This window comes from Oryctolagus cuniculus, chromosome 17 (genome assembly GCF_051225735.1).
Source record: "Oryctolagus cuniculus isolate XC-2025 breed Fujian yellow rabbit chromosome 17, ASM5122573v1, whole genome shotgun sequence".
Lineage (NCBI taxonomy): Eukaryota > Metazoa > Chordata > Mammalia > Lagomorpha > Leporidae > Oryctolagus > Oryctolagus cuniculus.
The window spans coordinates 54,968,620-54,990,692 of NC_142883.1; the positions used below are offsets into that span (position 1 = coordinate 54,968,620).

Consider the following 22,073-nt stretch of genomic DNA (forward strand, 5'->3'; position numbering starts at 1 on the left):
GGAGCTTTCTGTCCCTCTCTCTGCTGTCTCTCAAATAATGAAGTTTTTTAAGGCTTGTGGATAGAATTAAAAGATAAGTTGACTTTGTTCCAACATTTTTGAAATTGATACATCATTTTTCATGGCACATATTTTTCATGAACTTATTGAAGATCTCTCATATGTTTGGTAAAGTTAGATTATCTTAATTTGACAAGTGTGGACATTGAACCCTGGGAGGAAGAAAATGTGGTGTCTCCTGCAAACAATGCTAGTTAATTTGTTACAGTTAGTCCCTCCACCTGTCACGGTCATGGAGGGGAGGGCAGTTGCCGGAGCGAGTCTCGTGGGTTCTTTTCCTTAGCTTAGTACAGAAATAAAAAGCCAGGAAGCAATTTACAAATAGGCAGAAACTTTTATTTGATTGGCAAGCGATAGAGAAAGCATCTGGTCAGAGAGGAGACCAGGTGAGTGCCCAAGCGGGACACTGGCTTTGAGGAAGTGCCCTGGGTTTTTAAGGCATTACATATTTTTCATTGGATCATTCTGGGGGGGCACCCATTGGATGAGGGTTTCACATAAGTATGTTGATTGGCTTGAAGCTCTAGGAGATAGCGGGGGTCTCCTACTGTCTCCTTAGGGGCCCAGCCCACTCCTCTGCTAGCTCTGGGTGGAAGATTGCGACTAACTTGAAGGCATGGTTTAAAAGCACAAGGTTATACAAGATTGCCAGGGTCTCCCAGAGCTGGTCCAACTCTCCCCCAGTGCTCAGCCTCTTCCCCTGCCAGCTCTGAGTGAAAGATTGCACCCACCCTGAAGGTGAGGTTTAAGGCTGCAAGGTCACACGTGCAGCACGAGAAGCTATTAGTGGGGGAGATGCCGGATGGTCTGGAGACAGGCTTTCCAGCCACAGATGACAGCCTGCTTGTGAAGGACATTCTACCTGTGTCTGAAGGGGCCCACAGACCCTCAGCCCCACTGGCCGGCCTCAGGAAGGCAAGAGGACTGGGCCATTGTAATGATGATCCTTTTGCCTTTTCCTCCTTCCTCCAAGACTTGGAGAATGCTGGGAGGTGGATGACAAACAAATGTAGGATCACTGATTCAGGTTTGGTTTATGAGATTCTCAGTCCTTAGTGCATTGGCTACTGATACCAGTCAAACCGTATGCAGAGCGCAGAGGACGAAAATAACTCTTCAACTCAGACTTGTCTCCTGTAGAGCTAAGAATTGCATTTGACTGCAAGTTACAGACTCCAAATCATGGTGACTTAACTGAGAGAAGGTTTTATTTTTGTCTCTGTAAGAGAAGCCTGGGGCTAGGTAGCCCAGGAGATCCCAGGATCCCTTCGAGGTCACAGGCATCTTCCCACTTTTTGCTTGGCTATCCTTGACAAGGTCAGTAGGTGGTGCCAAGATGGCAGCTGCAGCTCCATCCATGGGATCTACATCCAAAAAGGGAACGATGGAGGGACCACAGCTTGTGGCAGGTGAAGAGCTCCCCTAGTCCCCATCTTGTCATTTCCATACACACTGATTGTCCCCAACTTCCCCAATGGTTACTCGAAAGTGATAGGCATTCAGTACAAAATGTGCATGAAATTTTGAATTTTGATCTTTTTGCACGCTAGCGATGTGTGATCTGCTTCTCTCTCATGATGTTGGTGCAGTAAGTGCACCTCCCCGGTCAGCCTTTTGATCACACAGGCAAACAGCTGATACCTACAGTGTGCAGTGTTGCGAAGCTGGCAAGTGCGGTGAGTAGGGGAGGTATAGTCGGTGCATTTTTGACTTACAATACTTTCAGCGTATGGGTTTATTAAGATGTAGCCCCTTGTCAGTCAAGGTGCACCTGTGCATCTCATTGGCCAACCTTTGTTATAAGGGAGAGGCTGGGGGCCATTGAGGAAAGATCCTATTTTGCCTGGCTGCCTTGTTACCTTCAGTAAAATAGGGCTTTTATCACCAGAGAAGATGAGAAGATAGATATTGGGTAGACAAATAGTCATTAGGTGCACCCCCTCCCCAAAAGTTCCCTTGCACACGTCTGACCCACTTGTGGCTTTGAGTTTTAGTTTCCCAGGGCCCTCGAAGCTCCAAGGGCTGGGGAACGGTGAGGAAGTGATGGGTGTGGGCACCCATAGCTCTGGACGAAGCCCAGGAATGGACGAAGACACAGGCCCTGCTGCACTCAGCCCAGCGCCGTCCTCTTTCTCTGCTGTTTTCAGGACTGAGCCAGCTGGGGCGAGCAGAAAGCCGGGGCACTGTGATCCTGGTGGGGTGCCATGGGAAAGGGACCCAGGATGGAGCAGCCCAGGGTGCAGAATGGGGTGGACCAGAAGGGAAGAGGCCAGGGAGACCCAGGGAGCTCAGCTGCACTCCTCTCCTGTGCCTGCTCTCACTGGTCCATGTGGAGGTCGACAGGCTGACCCTGGAGGATCTGCCTGCCTCACCCCAAAGAACTGATTCCTTCTGGAAGGTTCTTTCTCCATGTCTGTCTTTCTCTCCGTACTGTGCTTGTGGGGTGGAAAGAGATAGAAGCTGCTGGTCTCTCTGCAGCATCTCAGAGTCCAGCCATCGGCTTCTAGGGGAGTTCCCCAGAAACCAGACATGAAACCCACACTGTTGCTTCCCTCCCAGGCAGCGCTCGGGCGTGGTGGTGGGGGTGGGATGTGTGCATCGGGTGGGGTGTTTTAGAGGACTGAATTAATGAACACAGTTTTAGAATTACTGATGGAACAGAATGAAAACACAGCAGATCCCTTTAAACAGACTGTAATTCAATATGACACGGATATCTTCAGACCTCAGATTGGATCAAATTCATCCAAATAGAATAGCTACTGGTGGAGCGTGGGTGGGGAGAGTAGAGAAGAGCTGAAAATATGAGTGCTGGTCCTGTCCTCCCACCTGCAGACCTGAGAGGAGTTACTGCAGGTAGTGTCTGTGGCAGGAGCGTGGCATCTGACCCAGCTCCATTCACAGTCCATCCAACACCTTGACATTGGCAGAAGCTCTGAGATGTCCTGTGTCACTGTGACCCTGGCCCACGCTCACATCAGGATCTCAGTGCACATGGACGACATGTGAGGATCTTCCCCTGCTGAGACTCTGGCTTGAGGAGCAGGGAATGGAGGCTGCAGAATCAGCCTTGAACTTGGACACATTCTAGAGCCTTGGCCGCCGCCCTCCCTCTCCCCCCAACTTCCTTCCACTAATGCATGCATGGAGCAGCATCCACAGAGGCCAGACTACCAGCCCTGGAGCTGAGAGATGTGGCATGGGGAGTGTGGATTTGTGGCAAGCTGGCCGGGGAACTCATCCCATGTGAGACAACGTTGGGGAGCAAGAGAGGGGTATTCCAGGCTGATCTCGAATGTGCATTCATGTTAGAAAAAACGAGATGAGGCCAGCGTCGTGGCTCACTTAGGCTAATCCTCCGCCTGTGGCGCCGGCACGCCAGGTTCTAGTCCCAGTCAGGGCGCCGGATTCTGTCCTGGTTGCCCCTCTTCCAGGCCAGCTCTCTGCTATGGCCCAGGAGTGCAGTGGAGGATGGCCCAAGTCCTTGGGCCCTGCACCCACATGGGAGACCAGGAGAAGCACCTGGCTCCTGCCATTGGATCAGCGCGGTGCGGCCACGGCGGCCATTGGAGGGTGAACCAACGGCAAAAAGGAAGACCTTTCTCTCTGTGTCTCTCACTATCCACTCTGTCAAAAAAAAAAAAAAAAAGTTAAAAAAAAAAAAAAACCCGAGATGTTCTGCAGGATAGGTCCCTGCAGACACTAGAAGCGTAATTACAGTTAGTGACGGAGTTCTTGCCACGCCCCCAAGATCAGTCCCAACCCCATGCCCCGCAAAGATCACAGGTTCCCCAGACTCTGGCTTCCTAAGTGGGTGGTGCAGGGAGTGTTCTCACGACACAGGCACTTGCCTCGCTGGAGTTTCCCACAATGCAGAAGGAACAAGGATGGGTGCTGACTCTGCGTGTGGGACCACTGCAGAGGATGGAGACACCTGGGGGTCTGTCGGGAGAGAGGGTGTCATGGCGATGTTATCCAATGCTGTCCCTCAGGGGCCCTGGCCTGGCGTGGGGCACCATGACCCTGGTTCTCAGGTGTACCACCTCGTGTATCACCCCAAGGCTTTTTGGTTTCTTACAGGAAACCCTGATTTTTGGGAGCACTTACCCCAAAAGAACTCTCTGCTTGGTGCACAATCTGGACACCCACTTTCAGCCTCTCCCATAGGCTGCAGGAGACCCTCAATGTGTCACCAGAGCTCCGTGTAAGGCACTTGGGGGAGGAACCGGGAAGCAGGTGAGTGATGGGAGGAAGCTGAACATCTGGGAGGGCAGGGAAGTGGCCACACGGTTCTTGGTCTTGTCACACTCAAGTTGTTCCTACCACCTGGGTGGGGCGCCATCCCAATCCCCTCGGTGCTAACTCTTTCTTTCCATTTAGTCTCAGCCTGGGTGACAAGGCTTCCAAGAGAATCTCTGCCTTCTTCCAAGTCTGGAGTGGATATTCCTGCATTCCCACAACTGCTCCAAGAACTCAGAACAGGCTGCTCCAGATGCCACTGGGCTTGGCTGTTATTTCTTTGGAAAGCAAGATGTGAAATTGGATCTTCTCAGTTTTGAACTTGAAGGAGATGGGAAGGACAGCTTACAGAACTCCTCTGTCACTGTCTATCAGCCCGTTCTAACGCTGAGGATAGAGCAAGTGGAACGGGAAAGAGGAAGCCAGGGCCACATGCACTTGTCCTTGGCAATGGCGAAAGTCACCAGTGAGAAGGAGTTAGTAGGTCAAGGGGAAACATGGCACCCGCTAGCCTACCCCATTGCCTCAGGGGTAAACACTATAGAACTGGGAATTTAAAGGTGTTCAATTGGCTAACTGCCAGAGCCATTTCCAGGGGGGTATGGCTTCATGGGAAGTGTTCTTCCCCCACCTGCCTCCACGGCTCAGTCTTTGGAATGCTTGATACTTGTTCTAGCCTCTGGATTTGCAAGCCAATGTCTCACCCGCTAAGGGAGTAGGGCTTGTCAAACCCGATGGGTCAGAGCTCAACCTTCCCTTCCTTCTCTGTAAAGGAGCTTTGTCGGTCAGTTTTGGTTCCAGAAGGATGCAAACGTGGAATCCAGCTTAGGCACTCAGATATGTAAACAGGAAGTTCTCCTCCAGGCACTGCTGGTTCTTGAGGAATTTCCCAGCATGCACTGCACTTGGCCGAGAGTTAGAGGAACGATGCCTGGATGCAGGAGCAGGGACGAGAGCACTGGAAGGGGATGGCCATGGCTATGTGACAGCAGAGAGACAATGTGAGATTCATCCAGCAACACTCCCAGGTGGCTTGGAGGATAGAGCTCAGGGCCAGGGAGACTGCCGGGATCAGTTTTGCTGCACCCCACGGTGGAGGTGGGGATGTTGGGGGATGTTGGTCATCAGATCTTCTCCTGGTCAAGGTGGCGGGTGTTAGGGCAATGCCATCAACAATTCAGGAAAAAGAACTTGAGGCTCTGGAAGAAACTTGACTTCTGCCTCTGCTTCTGTTTCTTCTTGATGATGGGCACCCACACCAGGCCACACACCAGCATCATGAGTCCCAGGGACAGGAAGGCGGGTCCTGTCATCTTGAGGACGTTGATGATAGTCTTATCCATAATCAAGGTGTAGGCCAGGCAGGTGATGGCCACGCCGAACAACAGGATGGCACTGCCTACCGACATGGTGATGATGGGCTTGCGGTAGATCTCCCAGTTGCTCTTGGGCGTGGTGGTCCAGACGGACTCACTCCTGGAGCTGACGCACAGTGAGCTGGCTGTCTGGCTGGGCAGCAGGTCCTTAGATTCTGGGGACTTCTCATCGACCTCCAGGACGCTGGGCAGAGCCTCCATCGTCATGGCTGCTCAGGACGGGGCACCGGGTAGCAGCAGCAGTCAGAATCAAGGGTGAGGTCCGAGAAGTCTGTTCTTAGCATCTACCGGTAGCCTGGCTCTCAGTGCAGGGGCCTACGGGACTTTTGTACTGAAGCGAAAAGGAAAATCAGAGAAAGCCACATAAATCAGAAGCCATCCAAGCTGGTTTTTATTTCTTGTGAGATAGAAATATATTATTCTAATCAGCTGCTTTTAACATTGGAAACAAGGAACAGGAGTGCCATTTTAAAAACATGATTAAATAGCACCCTATTTTCAGATTCAACCACTTTCTACCTATGTGATCTTTTTTATAAAAAAGATTTATTTATATATCTGAGAGGCAGAGTTATAGACAGAGAGAGGGAGAGACAGTGAGAGAGGTCTTGCATCTGCTGGTTTACTCCCCAAATGTCCACAACTGCTGGAGCTTGGCCGGTTTGAAGCCAGGAAACAGAAAGTTCTGGGTCTCCCGCGCCGGGGCAGGAGCCCAAGCACTCGGGCCATATTCCATTGCTTTCCCAGGCCATTAGCAGAGAGCTAGATTGGGAAGTGAAGCAGCCAGGACTGGAACCGGCGCCCATATGGGATGCCGGCTCCACAGCTGGAGGCTTAGCCTACTGCACCACAGTGCAGGCCCCTACCTATGTGATCTTGAATGACTTACCTAACTTTTCTGTGCCTTAGGTGTCTTATCTATGAAATGAGGATAATAATCCTACTTCTCATGAAGTTTTAAAAACGGGTTGAGTGAATTAAGGCAGAGCACATTAGAACAACATGTGGTGTATACCAAGTGTTCCATAAATGATATGGTTTGCCTACTACAGAAGTAACACTGTGGTTCAGTGGGCCAAGCCACTGCCTGCAATGGTAGCATCCCCTATGGGTAACACTTTGAGTCCCAGCTGCTCCACTTCCCATCCAGCTCCTTGCTAATGGGAAAAGCAGTGAAATATGGCTCAAGTATTGGGCCCCTGTACTCATGTGGGCAACCCAGATGATGTGCCTAGCTTTGCCTAGGCCCAGCCCTCACTGTTTTGGCCATTTGGGGAGTGAACCAGTGGATGGAAGATCTCCCTCCTCTCTGTCTCTCCTTCTCTCTCTCAAACTCTGCCTTTCAAATAAATAAATAAATCTTTAAGCAAAAGGGCAGTACTTTATACATCAATGTTATTGTGAGACTTAACTTGTTAAGAGCACGTGGGCCATCATCCACTGCCTTCTCAGGCCATTAGCAGGGAGCTGGATGGGAAGTGGAGCAGCTAGGATATGGGATGCTGGCCTAGCAGGCAGCGGTTTAACCCGCTATGCCACAGTGCCATCCGCCCACCTTCCCATCCTTAGGGCTGTCAAGGTGTGGAGTCAGCCCAGCTGTCTCTTCCAACGTCCTGTCTGCAGCCATTTGCACACTGCTTGGTCCCCTGGGGGCTCCCTCATCTCCTGGTGCCTCCTGTGTGGAGGAAGATCACGGCTACTGAGAATCTGCGCTCACTGCCAAGGGCTTCTCCACTGCGGCCGGGCTTCCTCAGAGTCCTCCAATGTGGGATTAAAGCCCCAGTTCACTCCCTAATTGGGAAATGCAGGTGCCTCTGTATTTACGATAGGGCACCAAGACATAAGTGGCGGATGTGAGTCACTTTCCTGGGCCAGCTGGAGAGGAAGGGGAGGCTGAGAGGGCCCGGGTGTGTGCTCGGGGGGATTTGCTGCCACTGCCCTGCTTCGTCTTTGACTTGTCTCCCAGGAGGGTACTTCGAAAAGTTCATGGAAAGGGACCCAAAAGATTAGTTTAGGGGCAGGTGTGTGGCATAGTAGTTAAAATCAACCACAGCTCATATCAGAGTGCCTGGTTCAAGTTCCAGCTACTCCACTTCTGATCCAGTTTCCTGCTAAAGGCACATCCCGGGAGCACTCAGCAGGTGATGATTAAGTCTTTGGGTCCCTGCCGCCCATGTGAGAGACTGGGGCTGAGGTCCAGGATCCTGGCTTTGGCCTGGCCCAGCCCTGGCTGTGGCAGGCATTTGGGGATTGAACCAGCAAAGGATCTCTCTCTTCATCTGTCTGTGTCTTTCAAATAAAACAACAACAACAACAAAAATCCAGCAAGCAAATGTAAAAGATTAGCTTATTTTGGCACAAGCCTTTTTTGAGACCTGTGCATGATTTTTTCATAACATCCATTTTCCATGAACTTTTTGAAGGCCTGGTGTAAGTGTCCTGGGCAATGTTTCATGCCCATGCAATGCTTCTTTAATTGCAGGCCTAAGTGAATGAGCAACTTCCCTGCCCTCTTTCCATCCTTCCTCTGCCTTCCACTGGTCACTAATCACAAACTCAGGACCTGTCTGACCGGTTTACCCACCCAGCTTCTCCCCAGCAGAGCCTGGTGCCTCCCTGCCTCCCCTGTTGATTTTTTGGGCCCTACTCCCATCAGCATTTACAAATAGCTTTCCAGTGGGACAGGAGAGATTTCTTTCCACAATGAAAACTTTATGGGAGAAGATGAGTGTTTCCTTCCAGTCACAATACATTCCCCCTCTCCACCCCACATCAGATGCTGCTGGAGTCAGATCCAAATATGGGTGGGGTAGTGGTGGTGGTGGTGGTGGTCATGGTGATGGTGGTGTTGGTGATTATGGTTTTGGTGTTGGCGGTGATGGTGGTGGTGGTGGTGATGGTGATGATGGTGGTGGTGGTAGTGTTGGTGGTGGTGATGATGGTGATGGTGGTGTTGGTGTTGGTGATGATGGTAATGATGGTGTTGGTGATGGTGGTGGTGGTGATGATGGCGGTGGTGGTGATGATGGTGGTGATGATGGTGATGGTGATGATGGTGGGGTGATAATGGTGGTGGTGGTGATGGTGGTGTTGGTGGTGATGGTGATTGTGGTGGTGGTGGTGGTGGTGATGGTGGTGGTGGTGATGGTGGTGGTGGTTTTGGTGATGGTGGTGATGGTGGTGGTTTTGGTGGTGGTGGTGATGATGGTGATGATGGTTGTGGTGGTGATGGTGATTGTGGTGGTGATGGTGGTGATGGTGGTGGTTTTGGTGGTGGTGGTGATGATGGTGGTGATGGTGGTTGTGGTAGTGGTGGTGGTGTATAGTGATGGTGGTGGTGATAATGGTGATGATGGTGGTGGTGGTGGTGATTGTGGTGGTGGTGATGATGGTGGTGGTGGTGATGGTGGTGGTTTTGGTGGTGGTGGTGATGATGGTGGTGGTGGTGATGGTGATTGTGGTGGTGATGATGGTGGTGGTTTTGGTGGTAATGGTGATTGTGGTGGTGGTGATGGTGGTGGTTTTGGTGGTGGTGGTGGTGATGGTGGTGGTTTTGGTGGTGGTGGTGATGATGGTGGTGGTGGTGATGGTGGTGATGATGGTGGTGGTGGTGGTGATGGTGGTGTTGGTGGTGATGGTGGTGTTGGTGGTGATGGTGGTGATGATGGTGGTGGTGGTGATGGTGATTGTGGTGGTGGTGGTGGAGGTGATGATGGCAGTGGTGGTGGTGGTGATGGGTGCAATTTTAGGAGCCGTGTTCCTGGCTCCAGAGTACATGATAGCTTGGCATAAAGCAGATGGTATCTGGAGCTGGTGGCACTCAAGCCCTGGTCTCAGGAACCTGGCACCACCGGCACTGCTACTCTGTTGAGTGCTTCTCTTCCTGCATGCTTCCTGCAGTGTGAGGTCAGCTGACTCCCTTGCATCTCCCTCACCCCTCACCATTCAGGTCTGACAGGGACTAGTGTCCCCCCCCCGGGGGGGGCACATAACACTCCACTTTCCAGAACAAGCAGCTGCAGATCCAGCCCCTACGCCAGGGAGGAATCACCACTGTAAAATTGTCAGTGCCTTTGGAATCAAGATGTTTCTGTTCATCTGCACTCATGGAGAGAGAGGATATTTGATATCTGCTTCTTAAGGCTCTGAACATGTTACTGTGTGCTTTGGTCACCACAGGCAAGCAGATGGCTTTTTGTTCATTTTGTTTTAAGATTTCTTTATTTGAGAGGCAGAGTTATAGTCAGAAGGGGAGACACACACACACACACACACACACACACAGAAATCTACCATCTGCTGGTTCACTCCCGAAATGGCTGAAACACCCAGAGCTAGGCCAATACAAACCCAAGAGCCAGGAGCTTCTTCTGGGTCTCCCATGTGTGTGCAGGAGCCCAAGCACTTGGGCCATCCTCTGAGGCTTTCCCAGGCCATTAACAGAAATGCTGGCTGGGAAGTGGAACAGCCGGGACTTGAACTAGCACCCATATGAGATGCCAACACTGCAGGCGGAGACTTAACCTATTACACTACAGCACAGGCCCGCAAATGGATTTTTAAAAAGTCCATGGAAAATGCTCATTGTGCAGAAACTATGCATGCATTTCACTTTTTTTGCACCAAAGTAAATATCATTTAATTCTGTTTCTTTTCCACAAACTTCTGAAGTACTCTCATATTTGCATAAACACGGCAACCATTTCAAAAGTGATCTTCTCCCCTGTGGGCTGGGAGGTGACAGGAGGATCATAAAGTGTGTTAGCTCATCTCTGCCCCTCTACGCCCGTGACCAGACGGGAAGCAAGGAGCAATCATGAACAGAAGGCGACAGGCAGGGCAGGGCTGTGGGTGGAATCCTGCAATGTACCGGGCAGAATTAGGTCCTCCCATTCACTCTGTTTGATCCAGTTTGCCACCTACAGGCTGTGAAGCAATGGACAGAAGACTAAAGGCCTGGGCATTCCTAGTCTCATATAAAAATTATGGGTGATATCAAATCTGCCTCCTAGGAATGTTGTATCTGTCCATTAAAATTGAAAAGCTACTGCATTGTTCAACAGGTGGCAAGTGTTTAAGAAACAGCCCTGGTTGCTATTATCATTTTCTTTCTTGGTCCCTGTCTTCTTATCTGTAAAATGAAGGCTTTGGATTAGGTCACTTCTAAAGTTATTCTAGGGGCCAGCGCTGTGGCATAGTAGGTAAAGCCGGCGCCTACAGTGCCGGCATCCTAAATGGGCGCCAGTTCGAGTCCCAGTTGCTCCACTTTTGATCCAGCTTTCTGCTGTGGCCTGGGAAAGCAGTAGAAGATGGTCCAAGCCCAAGCCTTTGGGCCCGTACACCCACATGGGAGACTCAGAGGAAGTTCCTGGCTCCTGGCCTCTGATCGGCGCAGCTCCGGACATTGCAGCCAATTGGGGAGTGAACCAGTGGATGGAAGACTTCTCTCTCTCTGCTTCTCCTCTCTCTGTGTAACTCTTACTTCCAAATAAATAAATAAATCTTTTTAAAAAATAAAGTTACTCTAGATTGTTCTATAGATAATAAATCAATTTGAAGTTTCCAGAAAATCACCAGCTAAGAGGCTGTATGAGTTTTAGAACACTTTATTAAAGAACCAATAAGATCCTGTTGTTTTTTTCCTCCATACTAGTAGGGTTTCTCAACCGTGGTACCACTGGCACTCTGGATTGGATAACTCATTGTCATGGGAGCTGCAGGATTGTAGGTAATTTGAAATTTAGGCTTCTTGGCCGCTGCTGGCTTCTGCCCACTCCCCTAACCACTGCAGGCACTTGGAGCGTAAACCAGCCAATAGGAGTCTCTCCCTCCAACCCCTGCTTCCCCTTGTACATGTCTCGGAAGTAAATAAATAAAAAAGAAAACAAGACTCTCTCTCCTAGCTATTCTGACAACTGAAAATATTTATTCAAGACCTTCCCTGGTTGGCCAGTGGGAAACCCAGGAGGAAGTAGACGTTCTCCATGTAATGCGACAAATGGCATGACCGTGACCCTGACCCTGACCCTGACCCTGACGGCTGAGCTAGAGGCCTGCTGAAGCCCAGCGGGAGTGGAGAACTGGGTCCTGGGGACCCTCAGAAAAGCTCCTGGAAGGAACGACTTCAGGGAGGGAAACCCCCAGAGGTGGGGGTTGGTGAGGGGAGAGAGAGGGACCAGGGGCATGTGACTCACCAGGCACCAGGAGGAATCCAGTTTTGCTGGGGACTAGCATGCTTGTGGAGTGCCTAGTGAGGGGAATGTTGAAGACAAGGCTGGAAACAGAGGCAGGAACCAGGTCTCAACCCAGGGCTTGGCTGGCTCCCACAGGCCACCTGGATTTTACTGCCTGCTGGTCAGGAATGCTTTTTTAAAAACATTTTAAGTGGTTGAAAAAAAAAAAAACTTAAAGAAGAATAATATTTGTGACACATCTTTTTTTTTTTTTTTTTTGACAGGCCGAGTGGACAGTGAGAGAGAGACAGAGAGAAAGGTCTTCCTTTGCCGTTGGTTCACCCTCCAACGGCGCCGCGGCCAGTGCGCTGCGGCCGGCGCACCACGCTGATCCGATGGCAGGAGCCAGGTACTTATCCTGGTCTCCCATGGGGTGCAGGGCCCAAGGACTTGGGCCATCCTCCACTGCACTCCCTGGCCACAGCAGAGAGCTGGCCTGGAAGAGGGGCAACCGGGACAGAATCCGGCGCCCCGACCGGGACTAGAACCCGGTGTGCCGGCGCCGCAAGGCGCAGGATTAGCCTAGTGAGCCGTGGCGCCAGCCTGTGACACATCTTATAACTTGATGCAATTTAGTTTCCCTGTCTTCAATAAAGGGTTTTGGGAGAGGGGCACAGCTAAACTCATTGATTTGTACGTTGCCTTTCGGTAGACAGCTCTGTAACTCCAGCAGAGACCCCGTGGCCTGCAAGACCTAAAATTGTCATCCCTGGGGCCTTTATAGAAAATTCTTACTGACCTAAAACAGAGGGCTACTTCTGAAAAGTTTGAGGAACAAGATTCTAAAAGATACATTTCGTGGGGGCCAGCACCGTGGCTCACTTGGTTAATCTTCCGCCTGCTGGAGGCTAATCCTCCTCCCATATGGACGCCGGCTTCTAGTAGTTGCTCCTCTTCCAGTCCAGCTCTCTGCTGTGGCCCAGGAGGGCAGTGGAGGATGGCCCAAGTCCTTGGGCCCTGCACCCCATGGGAGACCAGGAGGAAGCACCTGGCTCCTGACTTCAGATCGGTGCAGAGCTGGCCGTAGCAGCCATTTGGGGGGTGAACCAACAGAAGGAAGACCTTTCTCTCTGTCTCTCTCACTGTCTAACTCTACCTGTCAAAAATAAAAAAAGATACATTTCGTTTGGTGTGAAATATTTCTTAATTTATAAACACCAGCGAGGTCTTCCAAAACACACGGAATATGCATATTATCCAGAAACTGTGCCCGGGTTTCAAAATTATTTTACATCCGAATGAACATCTTTTCATGGCGTTTTTCCATGAACTGTGTCAAGTTCCCTCACCGAGGGGAAGGGGAGCTACAGCAGAGTGGGAAACATTGAGGAGCTCAGGTTAGAGAGGAATGCGACCTCATTTTCATGTTAGGTAAATCACTGCACCCAGGCAGCAGGGCTGGAGAAGGAAGCTAAGGCCACAAAGCAGGGAGGGCAGGCTGGAGACTGGGGCAGCCAGGGGAGGGACCAGGGTGGCCTGGTGCTTGGTTGCAGCAACGGCAGCTTTTCAGACTGGAGGCTTCTTGGGCAGGGAGGTGGAGATGGCAGAAAGACAGTGAGCCCCAGTGCGCTGGTGGGCAAAACATTCAGATTTTGCTGGATCGGGATAGAGATAGGGGTAGCATTGGCAAAGAAACTAAAGGACATCCAGTTACACTTGAATTTGAGGTACATAGAAATGACTGCTTTAGTACAAGTAAATCTCAAATGCTGCATGGACACAGATACTAAGGTTGTATTTATAGGGGAGGCATTTGCCCTGGTGGTTAAGACACCACTTGGGATGGACATCACCCATCAGAGTACCTGGGTTTCAACCTCAGCTCCAGCTTCCTCCTAACACAGACCCTAGGAGACGGCAGGTGATGGCTCAGGTAGTTGGGTCCCTGCCATCCACATTGGAGTCTCAGGTTGAGCTCCTGACTCCCAGCTTCAGCCTGGTCCATCCTTAGCTGTTGCAGGCATTTGAGGGGTGAATTAGAAATATTTATTTCTGCAGCCCAAAATTAAGTGAGTGACCTCCCTCTGTAACAGTGAATTCTAGTAACCACACAAAGGGGCCTACTAGGGTTCTCGAAGAAGCAGAGATTTGGACAGAGGGCCTGAAAGAGCATCAGGGGACCAGGAAGATGCTCCCTCGGGCTTGTGGACTCAAGAAAAATGAGCGATGTCTTCTCAGGGAAGCTCGTGGGGCGTGGATGTCTGTGGCGGAGAGTTGTGCTGTTAAGAGTCCTGATTTCATTCAAATCAAAAGAAGGAATTAATGATCAGAGAGAGGTTAAGGATGTGGGGAAATTGTCCTGTGGAGGACCTTAGGATCCAGAGGGCAGAGAGGAAAGGAATTGGAAGGAGGGAGCGGTGGATTGATGGTACAAGTGCATCCTGGGAAAATCCCGAGAGCCTATGACGTCACTGGGAATTGATTCTTTGCTTTGGAAATGGAGATCTGTGGGTTCGCTTCTGAGAGCAGCCAATGCGACAACATGGAATGGGAGCTGCTCTTGGTGAAACTGCATTGTGCTTCCAAGTCTGTTAGACAAAGAGGTAAGAAGGTTGCCGTCTGCTTTCACATCAAGTTGGGTTTCTCCCCGATGGAAATGAACAAGAAGGGCCGTTGAGGGCCCCCTTTGCAGGTGTGGAATGGTGGGGGTGGGGCTGCAGGAGCCTCTCACCTGCTGTGGCTGCTCTGACCCCGGTGGATAAGTAACTTTTCTCAGCTCCAGGCAGAGGGCAGGAGTTTTACATTACACGAGGTGTAAAGGGGCGGTCACACCTTTTTGATATTCTCTGTGTCAAAGTGAGCATATCCCAAGGTGCTTGGGTCTCAGGCATTGAGAGAGGGCAGGATTGTGGGTAAAGCTGGGGAGGGCTGGCTTCTGATTGAAGGATCCTGCCCATCTCCTGGTAGGGGGGCGGTCTCTCAGGACCCTCGGCCACGAGCCCAACCTCCCCTCCACCTTAGCTGGACTGGACTCTCAAGGCTTACCGGCCTGGCCAGGAGCCAGCCACAGAACTTCGCCAGCAGCGTGAGCTAGGTGAAAGGGGCTCCCCTTCCTTTGGCCTTGGCAGAGAATCTGGGGACCCACCCGAGATGCCCAGACTCCCCTGAGATGACACCTGGCTGTGGACCTCGGACCCCATTTCCTGCGTGGAAGGAAGAGATTACCCGTGGCTCCTGTGGATGTGTGGTTGGCGTGGAGACACCCAGTGAGGAACGTGGAGGGAAAAATGGAGGCCAATTTGATTTCCAACAAACGCCTGGAAGCGGTCCCACGGGAAAGGAGAGGCTTTTAACGAATGGCACTGGGACAGCTGGATGGATGTGCGTGTGGAAAAGAAAGGAAACTCGATTCCACCTGAGATCGACGTCAACAGAAATTAATTCTCCATGGATGACGGACCTCACCTCCACGTAGAAACAAATTATAAACCACTTGGGAGGGCCAGCGCCATGGCTCACTAGGCTAATCCTCCGCCTTGCGGCGCCGGCACACCGGGTTCTAGTCCCGGTTGGGGCGCCAGATTCTGTCCCGGTTGCCCCTCTTCCAGGCCAGCTCTCTGCTGTGGCCAGGGAGTGCAGTGAAGGATGGCCCAAGTGCTTGGGCCCTGCACCCCATGGGAGACCAGGAGAAGCACCTGGCTCCTGCCTTCGGATCAGTGCAGTGCGCTGGCCGCAGCGCGCCGGCCGCGGCGGCCATTGGAGGGTGAACCAACGGCAAAGGAAGACCTTTCTCTCTGTCTCTCTCTCACTATCCACTCTGCCTGTCAAAAAAAAAAAAAAAAAAAAAAAAAAAAAAAAAAAAAAAGAGAGAGAATACCTTTGTGATCGGGGGCTGGCAAAGATTCCTTAGACAGCACAGGGGGAAAAAATAATGAGTTAGATTTCATCAAGATTTAAAACATCTGATTGCTGAAAGATACTGTGAGGGAGCCAGACAGGCAAAATTTGAACCGGGAGAAGATATTTGCAAGATATGTATCTGTCATCTGATTAGTAAAAAGGCAACGATGAAAGACAACTAAAGAAAGGGTAAAATATTTAGATCCATTGCAAGATAACAATGAAGAAATAGTCCCAGGAAAAGTGGTTGATACTAGCATTTAGTAGGAAAATTAAAACCGCAACCAGGTATCACCATACATTCACTAAAACTTAAAATCTCACAATACTTCATGTTGGTGCAAATGTGTAGCAATCAGAGCTGTTGTACCCTGTGATGGGAATAAAAATTTGGTAGTTTCTTAGTTAAACACACTTGTACCCTTTTACCTAACAATTGCACTCCTAAATATTTATTTGTCCAAGAGAAATGAGAACATACGTTCACAGAAGGACTTGTGTAATAATAGTCATAGCTTTATCCCTAATAGCTCAAAACTCCCACAAAACCAAAAAACAACAACAGCAAAATCCAAATGTCTACCCACATAGGAATACCCAATAGTTGCATGTTCACACCATAAAATTCTACTAAGTAATAGAAAGGACTTAACCTCTGATGTCCACAGCAGCATGAATGAGCCTCACAGACAGGCTGGGTAAACAGTCAGTTATAACTGAAGAGTACCTGTTTTTGCATGCTTTCATGTATGGAATAGTGTAGAATTGGCTAAGAATTAATTAAGGTGGCGCAGCTCAGCACAGTGGTTGTGGAGGTCGGGGGAGAGCTACCTGCAAGAGGCTTGAAGGATTTCTGGGGTGGGTGGAAGTGTGCCATTGGGTGATACTGGCATAGGTCACATGGAGGAACCATTTGTCAACATGGTGCGTGACTGTTAGTGCATTTTTTTTTGACAGGCAGAGTTAGACAGTGAGAGAGAGAGACAGAGAGAAAGGTCTTCCTTCCATTGGTTCACCCCCCAAATGGCCACTATGGCTGGTGCGCTGCGCCAATCCGAAGCCAGGAGCCAGGTGCTTATCCTGGTCTCCCATGTGGGTGCAGGGTCCAAGCACTTGGGCCATCCTCCACTGTCTTCCCAGGCTACAGCAGAGAGCTGGCCTGGAAGAGGAACAACCGGGACAGAACTGGCGCCCCAACCGGGACTAGAACCCCAGGGTGCCGGCGCCACAGGCAGAGGATTAACCTAGTGAGCTGCAGCGCTGGCCAACATTTTTTTTTTAAGATTTATTTATTTGACAGGCAGAGTTACCGAGATAGAGAGAGAGAGAGAGACAGACAGACAGAAAAGTCTTCCATCTAATGCTTCATTCCCCAAACAGCTGTAACAGCCGGGGCTGGGCCAGGCAGAAGACAAGAGACTGAAGCTTCTTCTGGGTCTCTCACGTGGGTGCACGGGCCCAAGCACTGCTCTTTCCCAGGCGCATTATCAGGGAGCTGGATCAGAAGTGGAGCAGCCGGGACATGAACCGGCACCCATATGGGTGACCCAGCACCCATACGGGATGGCTGGTTCGAGGTAGAGATAGAGACACACATATATAGAAAGAGATAGAATGAGAAGAAGGATTTTCCTTATCTCTGGAATGATACCATTCCTTGAAGGAAAACAGATTTTCAGGATTCTGGAGGTAGAGGGAGGCCCTGGGCAGAGCATAGAGTGGGTTTAGTTGACCAAATAAATGCACTGAGAAGGGAGGAGGTACCAGCAATGCTGTCTCTGAATCTCATTGGAAATTGTCTACACTTTTGCCGTGGGTGTTCATGGCTGGCCCGTTTGGAGACCCTCAGCCTCTATGCGAAGCTCTCTGGTCCCTGGTGGGTTTCATGATCCCCAGGCCTTTAAACAGCCAACCAGTACTCACCAATGTTGCAACCAACACCTCTGGGGCAGCCCCCAGGTACCAGGCTGCTCCCTACACACTGAGCTACAAACATGGCTAAGACAATGGCCCTCACCCAAGAGGAGCTGTCCACGTGCGTGCTGGCGTGATGGGTGGCATCTCTGACAAATGTGGGGAGGAGATGTCTCAAATCAGGGGACAACAGACTGGGGACTCTCTGGCTTTTTCTCACGCACTCAGATAGGCAACCCCCCTACCCCCCGGTGGCTGGTTGGTGAGCTACAACGAGCACACCCAAGTCTATAGGGGTGAAATACTGGGCCCTTGGTTGGATGGAAGAGTGTGGGAAACGCACTGCCTCATGGGACAACAGAGTGGAAAGACAGAGTCACTCACTGCCACGTGGCCAGACCCCTGTCTGTGCTTATAGGACTGGCAGCTCCTTCTTGCCCTCCACTTTCCTTTAGGGGTGGGTTTGGGTCTCCCTACAGCCTCCAGCAGCAGCCCAGGGCTCTGGGGGGACCCAGCCAACAACGGCTAGATGGCTAAATAAATAGGAGAGTTACAGGTGGGCTGAAAGAAGGTCGGGACCAGGCTGCCCTGGAATCGCCAAGTCCACGTTCCTGGCCCCGTTCCTGCCAATCTGTTGCCCTTTGATCTCAGAGCGAGGTGGAGGGACAGTGACAGCTATGGAGGGGGCGCAAGGGGCAGCCGTGGAGGAGCAAGGCTGGGCACACTCCTCAGTTCCTCCTCCCCCTCTCCCTTCCCTCCATGGCCTTATCACCAACCTCACCAAGACGGGTTGCCTGCTGTTGGCCAATGTTCTCACGGGCTCCAAGGTACCCGAGCTGCTTTCCCAGAGGAGATGTCGCAGAGTGCTTGGGGGCAGCCGGCACTTGCGATAAAGCAATAACAATAACTTATCCAGCTCTTAACGCGTGCTAAGGGCTTTGTCTGCACAATCGCATGCAGTCCTCCTGACAAGTCACTGAGGGCGCTGCAACTATTCCCCCATTTTGCAGATGAGAAGATGCTGGATCGGAGCGCTTTGAGGGACTGGTTTAGAGTTCTGCTCAGGATTGCAGAGTGAGTTTCTCAGCCTGTCTGGCTCCAGACAGTTCCCCTTTGGAGTGGCTTCGAGTTTCTTTTCAAAGCGGGGGACGCGGGGTGGGGAGTAGAGGGACGTTGGATAGCAGGTACCAGAACACAGGTAGAAGGAGTGGGGACTATAGTGCACAGTAGGCTGTTACATGTTTTATTATTTTCTTAAGATTCAATTATTCAACTCTGGGGCTGGGCGGGGCTGAAGCCAGGAGCCTGGAACTCCATCCAGGTCTCCCATGTGGGTAGCAGGGGCCCAAGCACTTGGACCATCCTCTGCTGCTTTCCAGAGGGCATTAGCAGGGGGCTGAGCTGGACATGGAGCACCCAGAACTCCAACCAGCACTCTGATGCGGGATGCTCGTGCGGCAGGGGACAGCTTAGCCAGCTGCACCACAATGCCCGCCCCTATTGTATATTTTATGAATAAACAGAAGAGTGGTGCTTAAATGCTCCAAACCCAAGGTCATGATAAGGAGATGGAAACGCCCACTTCAATCAGTGCCCATTGTGGGTGTTCATAGACGTATCACACCGTGCCCCACAAATACTTACGATTATAAAGTGTCATCAAACTTTTTAAAAATGTGTCAGGAGACAGAAATACCAACATATCATTACACATGGAATAAGATATTGGGTTATCACACTGTGCTCCCTCAACAGATACAATCAAAATGATATCTATCCACCCAGGACAGAGGGAATGGGAGGAGACTGGAGATGAGGCACTGGCAGTGAGTGGAACAGCGATGGTGACTGGTAAGGGCAAGGGGTCAGCAGACCCAGGGCTGCTGGGTGCCACTGGGGACTTGACTGAAGCCAGGGCCCCTGGGCTGAAGCCAGCAGGGCAGTGAGAGGCCCATGGCACAGCAGACAAGTTACCCCTCTCGTCATCTCACAAGAGGAGCATAAAATGGCTTCACCTGGAACATCTCTCCCCATCCTCACGGTGCTGTGAGGGAGGCTCTTCTATTATCACCCCCATTTTACAGGTAAGGAAACTGATGCTCAGCACTGCCCTGCCCCGGATCCTGAGCCTGATCTTCTGATTACTTATTTGAAAAACAGGAGAGAGAGAATGAGAGAGAGAGAAAGAGAGAGAGAGAGCTCATCCACTAGTCCACTCTTGAAATGCCCACAATAGCTGAGGCTGGAGGCCAGGTGGAAGCCAGGCGCTGGGAGCTCCTCCTGAGTCTCCTGCTTGGATGCCAGGAACCCAAGTACCTGATATCACCTGCTGCCTCACAGGTGCACATCTGCAGGAAGCTGGAATTGGGAGCGGAGCTGGAACTTGACTCCCGGCACTCGGGTACAGGTTGTGTCTTAACCACAGCCCCAGATGCCCCCCTCCACCCCCTCTGCCACCCCCAACCTGATCTCTGAGTTCCTTCCCCAATTCTTACCACCTTACCTCTGCAAACTGTTACTGCAGACCCCCTCCCCAGCCCTTCCCTGGGGCCATCCTCCTTTGACGGAAGGTGCTCAAACTTGATCAACAGGAGCAGGGTGGCCAGAAAGATTGAGCAGAGGAAATTGCAAGGTGCCCAGTTAAACTTGAACTTCGGATCAACCACAGATACTTCTTTTCCAGTTGAAGAGTGTCCCGGCATTGTGTGTGGAAAGTACATTTGCCAAAACATGGGCTCATTGTTGATCAGAAATCCGAGTTGAATCCGAGTGGCCTTTGATGTATTCGTCAGCTTGCACATGAGAAGGGGCCCTGTTGGGCTGCTGAGCTTGGAGGGGGGGTTATCTGGCCCTGTCCAAGCCTCTCCTTGCCTGGCCTCTCCACCTAGAGGGTACTGATACGAGCCGGGCTATTCTAGGAACTGCAAGGACCTAGCATGCATTACCTCACCGCAGTGAGCCTCACCCCGCCCCTCAGAAGAGCTGGTGGGAGAAGACAGCCAGGCAGGCTGCAGGGGGGAGGTGGCAGTGGTAGCGGGATGGAACATTGTTGAGAAAGAGCCAGCGTGAGCGACAAGTGAGAGTCTTCCTCTTGCTCATTGGGAGGCCCCACCAATGCCCCACCCTGCTCCCGCTGGTCAGTGCTTGGCCCCAGGACCTGTCTTCTCACTCTGATGCCCTCCCTGCCTGTGACCATCCACTTCTCTGATAAGGCGAGTGTGGCCCCGTGTCTGGGCAGATAAAGCGGTAGCTGGAGAGTTTCCGAATGTATTGCTGCTGTCATCGCCGCCATGACCAACGTCTGGCTCCCGCTCATAGTGCTTCTAGGAAGGTCACGGTCAGCCTGCAGGGTGGCCACTCAGCTCCCTCCTAGGCCAGGCAGCTGCCCGGCGGTGGGGGAGGGGAAACAGCCTGGGAGACACTGTGTGTGGTCACGCCTGGATTTGCCCCACTGCACACGTCTGCCCTACAGAGTCAGGTCTTTGTGTTTGCAGGTGCCCGTCTTGCTTCTCCCTTTCTGAGAGGGAGACTGCCCGAGCCAGTGGGCCCCACCTTGTTTTCCTGGCACCTGTCCTGAGCACCTGCCACACCTGCTGTAAGGGTGGACTGGCAGCTGCTGAGGTCGGATGTGGGATGCGCAGGACAGTCTGGTGCTGAGGTCCTGCCTACCCGCCCCAGGGACTCTGGGCTCTGTGGGTGGGCTTGCGTGTCCCTCTCTGCCTGCCTCCATTGCTCCTGCCTCCCCCTAGGTTTCCAGGGTGGTCCTTGCCTAGCCTTTCCCTTCCCCCAGTCTACACAGGGCAGAGGCAGCCTTCTGTAAACCAACCCCTTCCTGCTGTGTGTAGTCCTCTGTGCTGTCACCGGCACCCCAGCAGCTCCCGAGCCACAGCTCCTCTCCCGGCTTCCCCTGGCATGCACGCTTGTCTCCCAACTCCAGGTCAAAGAGTCCACCCCACTCTTCAGCAAAGTTGTAGCCAGCTCCTTTCCCAGAGCAGATGGACAGAGGGGCACGGGGAAGACTCCCCTCGGTACTCACGGTTCTCGGTGTCCCGGGGAGGCTGGGGAACCTGGAGATCAGCCGGGGCTCGCACAGGGAGGAAGTCGGCCGTGAGTTTCGGCTCAACTGCTGCATCCCAGCCCGAGAAAGCCACGCCGGCCACATCCAGAAGTCGGCATGTGTGTTTCGGTCCCAGCCACTGAGCAGGCTGCAGCTGGGATGAGCTCACCAGGATGTGGCCTAATGGGTTAACTCTTTGCAAGCTGAGGGCACAGGCGCTGGGGGATGTGGCTTTCTCGGCTCTGCGCGCAGCCACTAGTAGATGGAGCTCATGAAAAATTCATGAGGCTTCTCTACAGTGTGTCTTCAAGTCTCGGCAGTGGCGTGCGCTGGGTTGGTGTTGGGGTGGGGCAG

The 22,073-nt window shown here is 51.8% G+C and overlaps 1 protein-coding gene across 1 annotated transcript; it reads right to left on the bottom strand.

Annotated features, from left to right (window-relative positions):
• Window positions 1-374: 374 nt before the first annotated feature.
• Window positions 375-21,863, bottom strand: PIRT (phosphoinositide interacting regulator of transient receptor potential channels). The gene is made up of 2 exons (XM_002718968.6): window positions 21,699-21,863; window positions 375-6,006 (listed from the first exon to the last, which is right to left on the bottom strand). Exon 2 carries the CDS (start codon window positions 5,880-5,882, stop codon window positions 5,469-5,471), a length of 414 nt encoding a protein of 137 aa, XP_002719014.1. The 5' UTR covers window positions 5,883-6,006; window positions 21,699-21,863; the 3' UTR covers window positions 375-5,468.
• Between the last annotated feature and the right edge of the window lie 210 nt (window positions 21,864-22,073).

Excerpts from the sequence above, each read along its gene's own strand:
- PIRT (XM_002718968.6), bottom strand. The coding sequence starts at position 5,882 with ATGACGATGGAGGCTCTGCCCAGCGTCCTGGAGGTCGATGAGAAGTCC.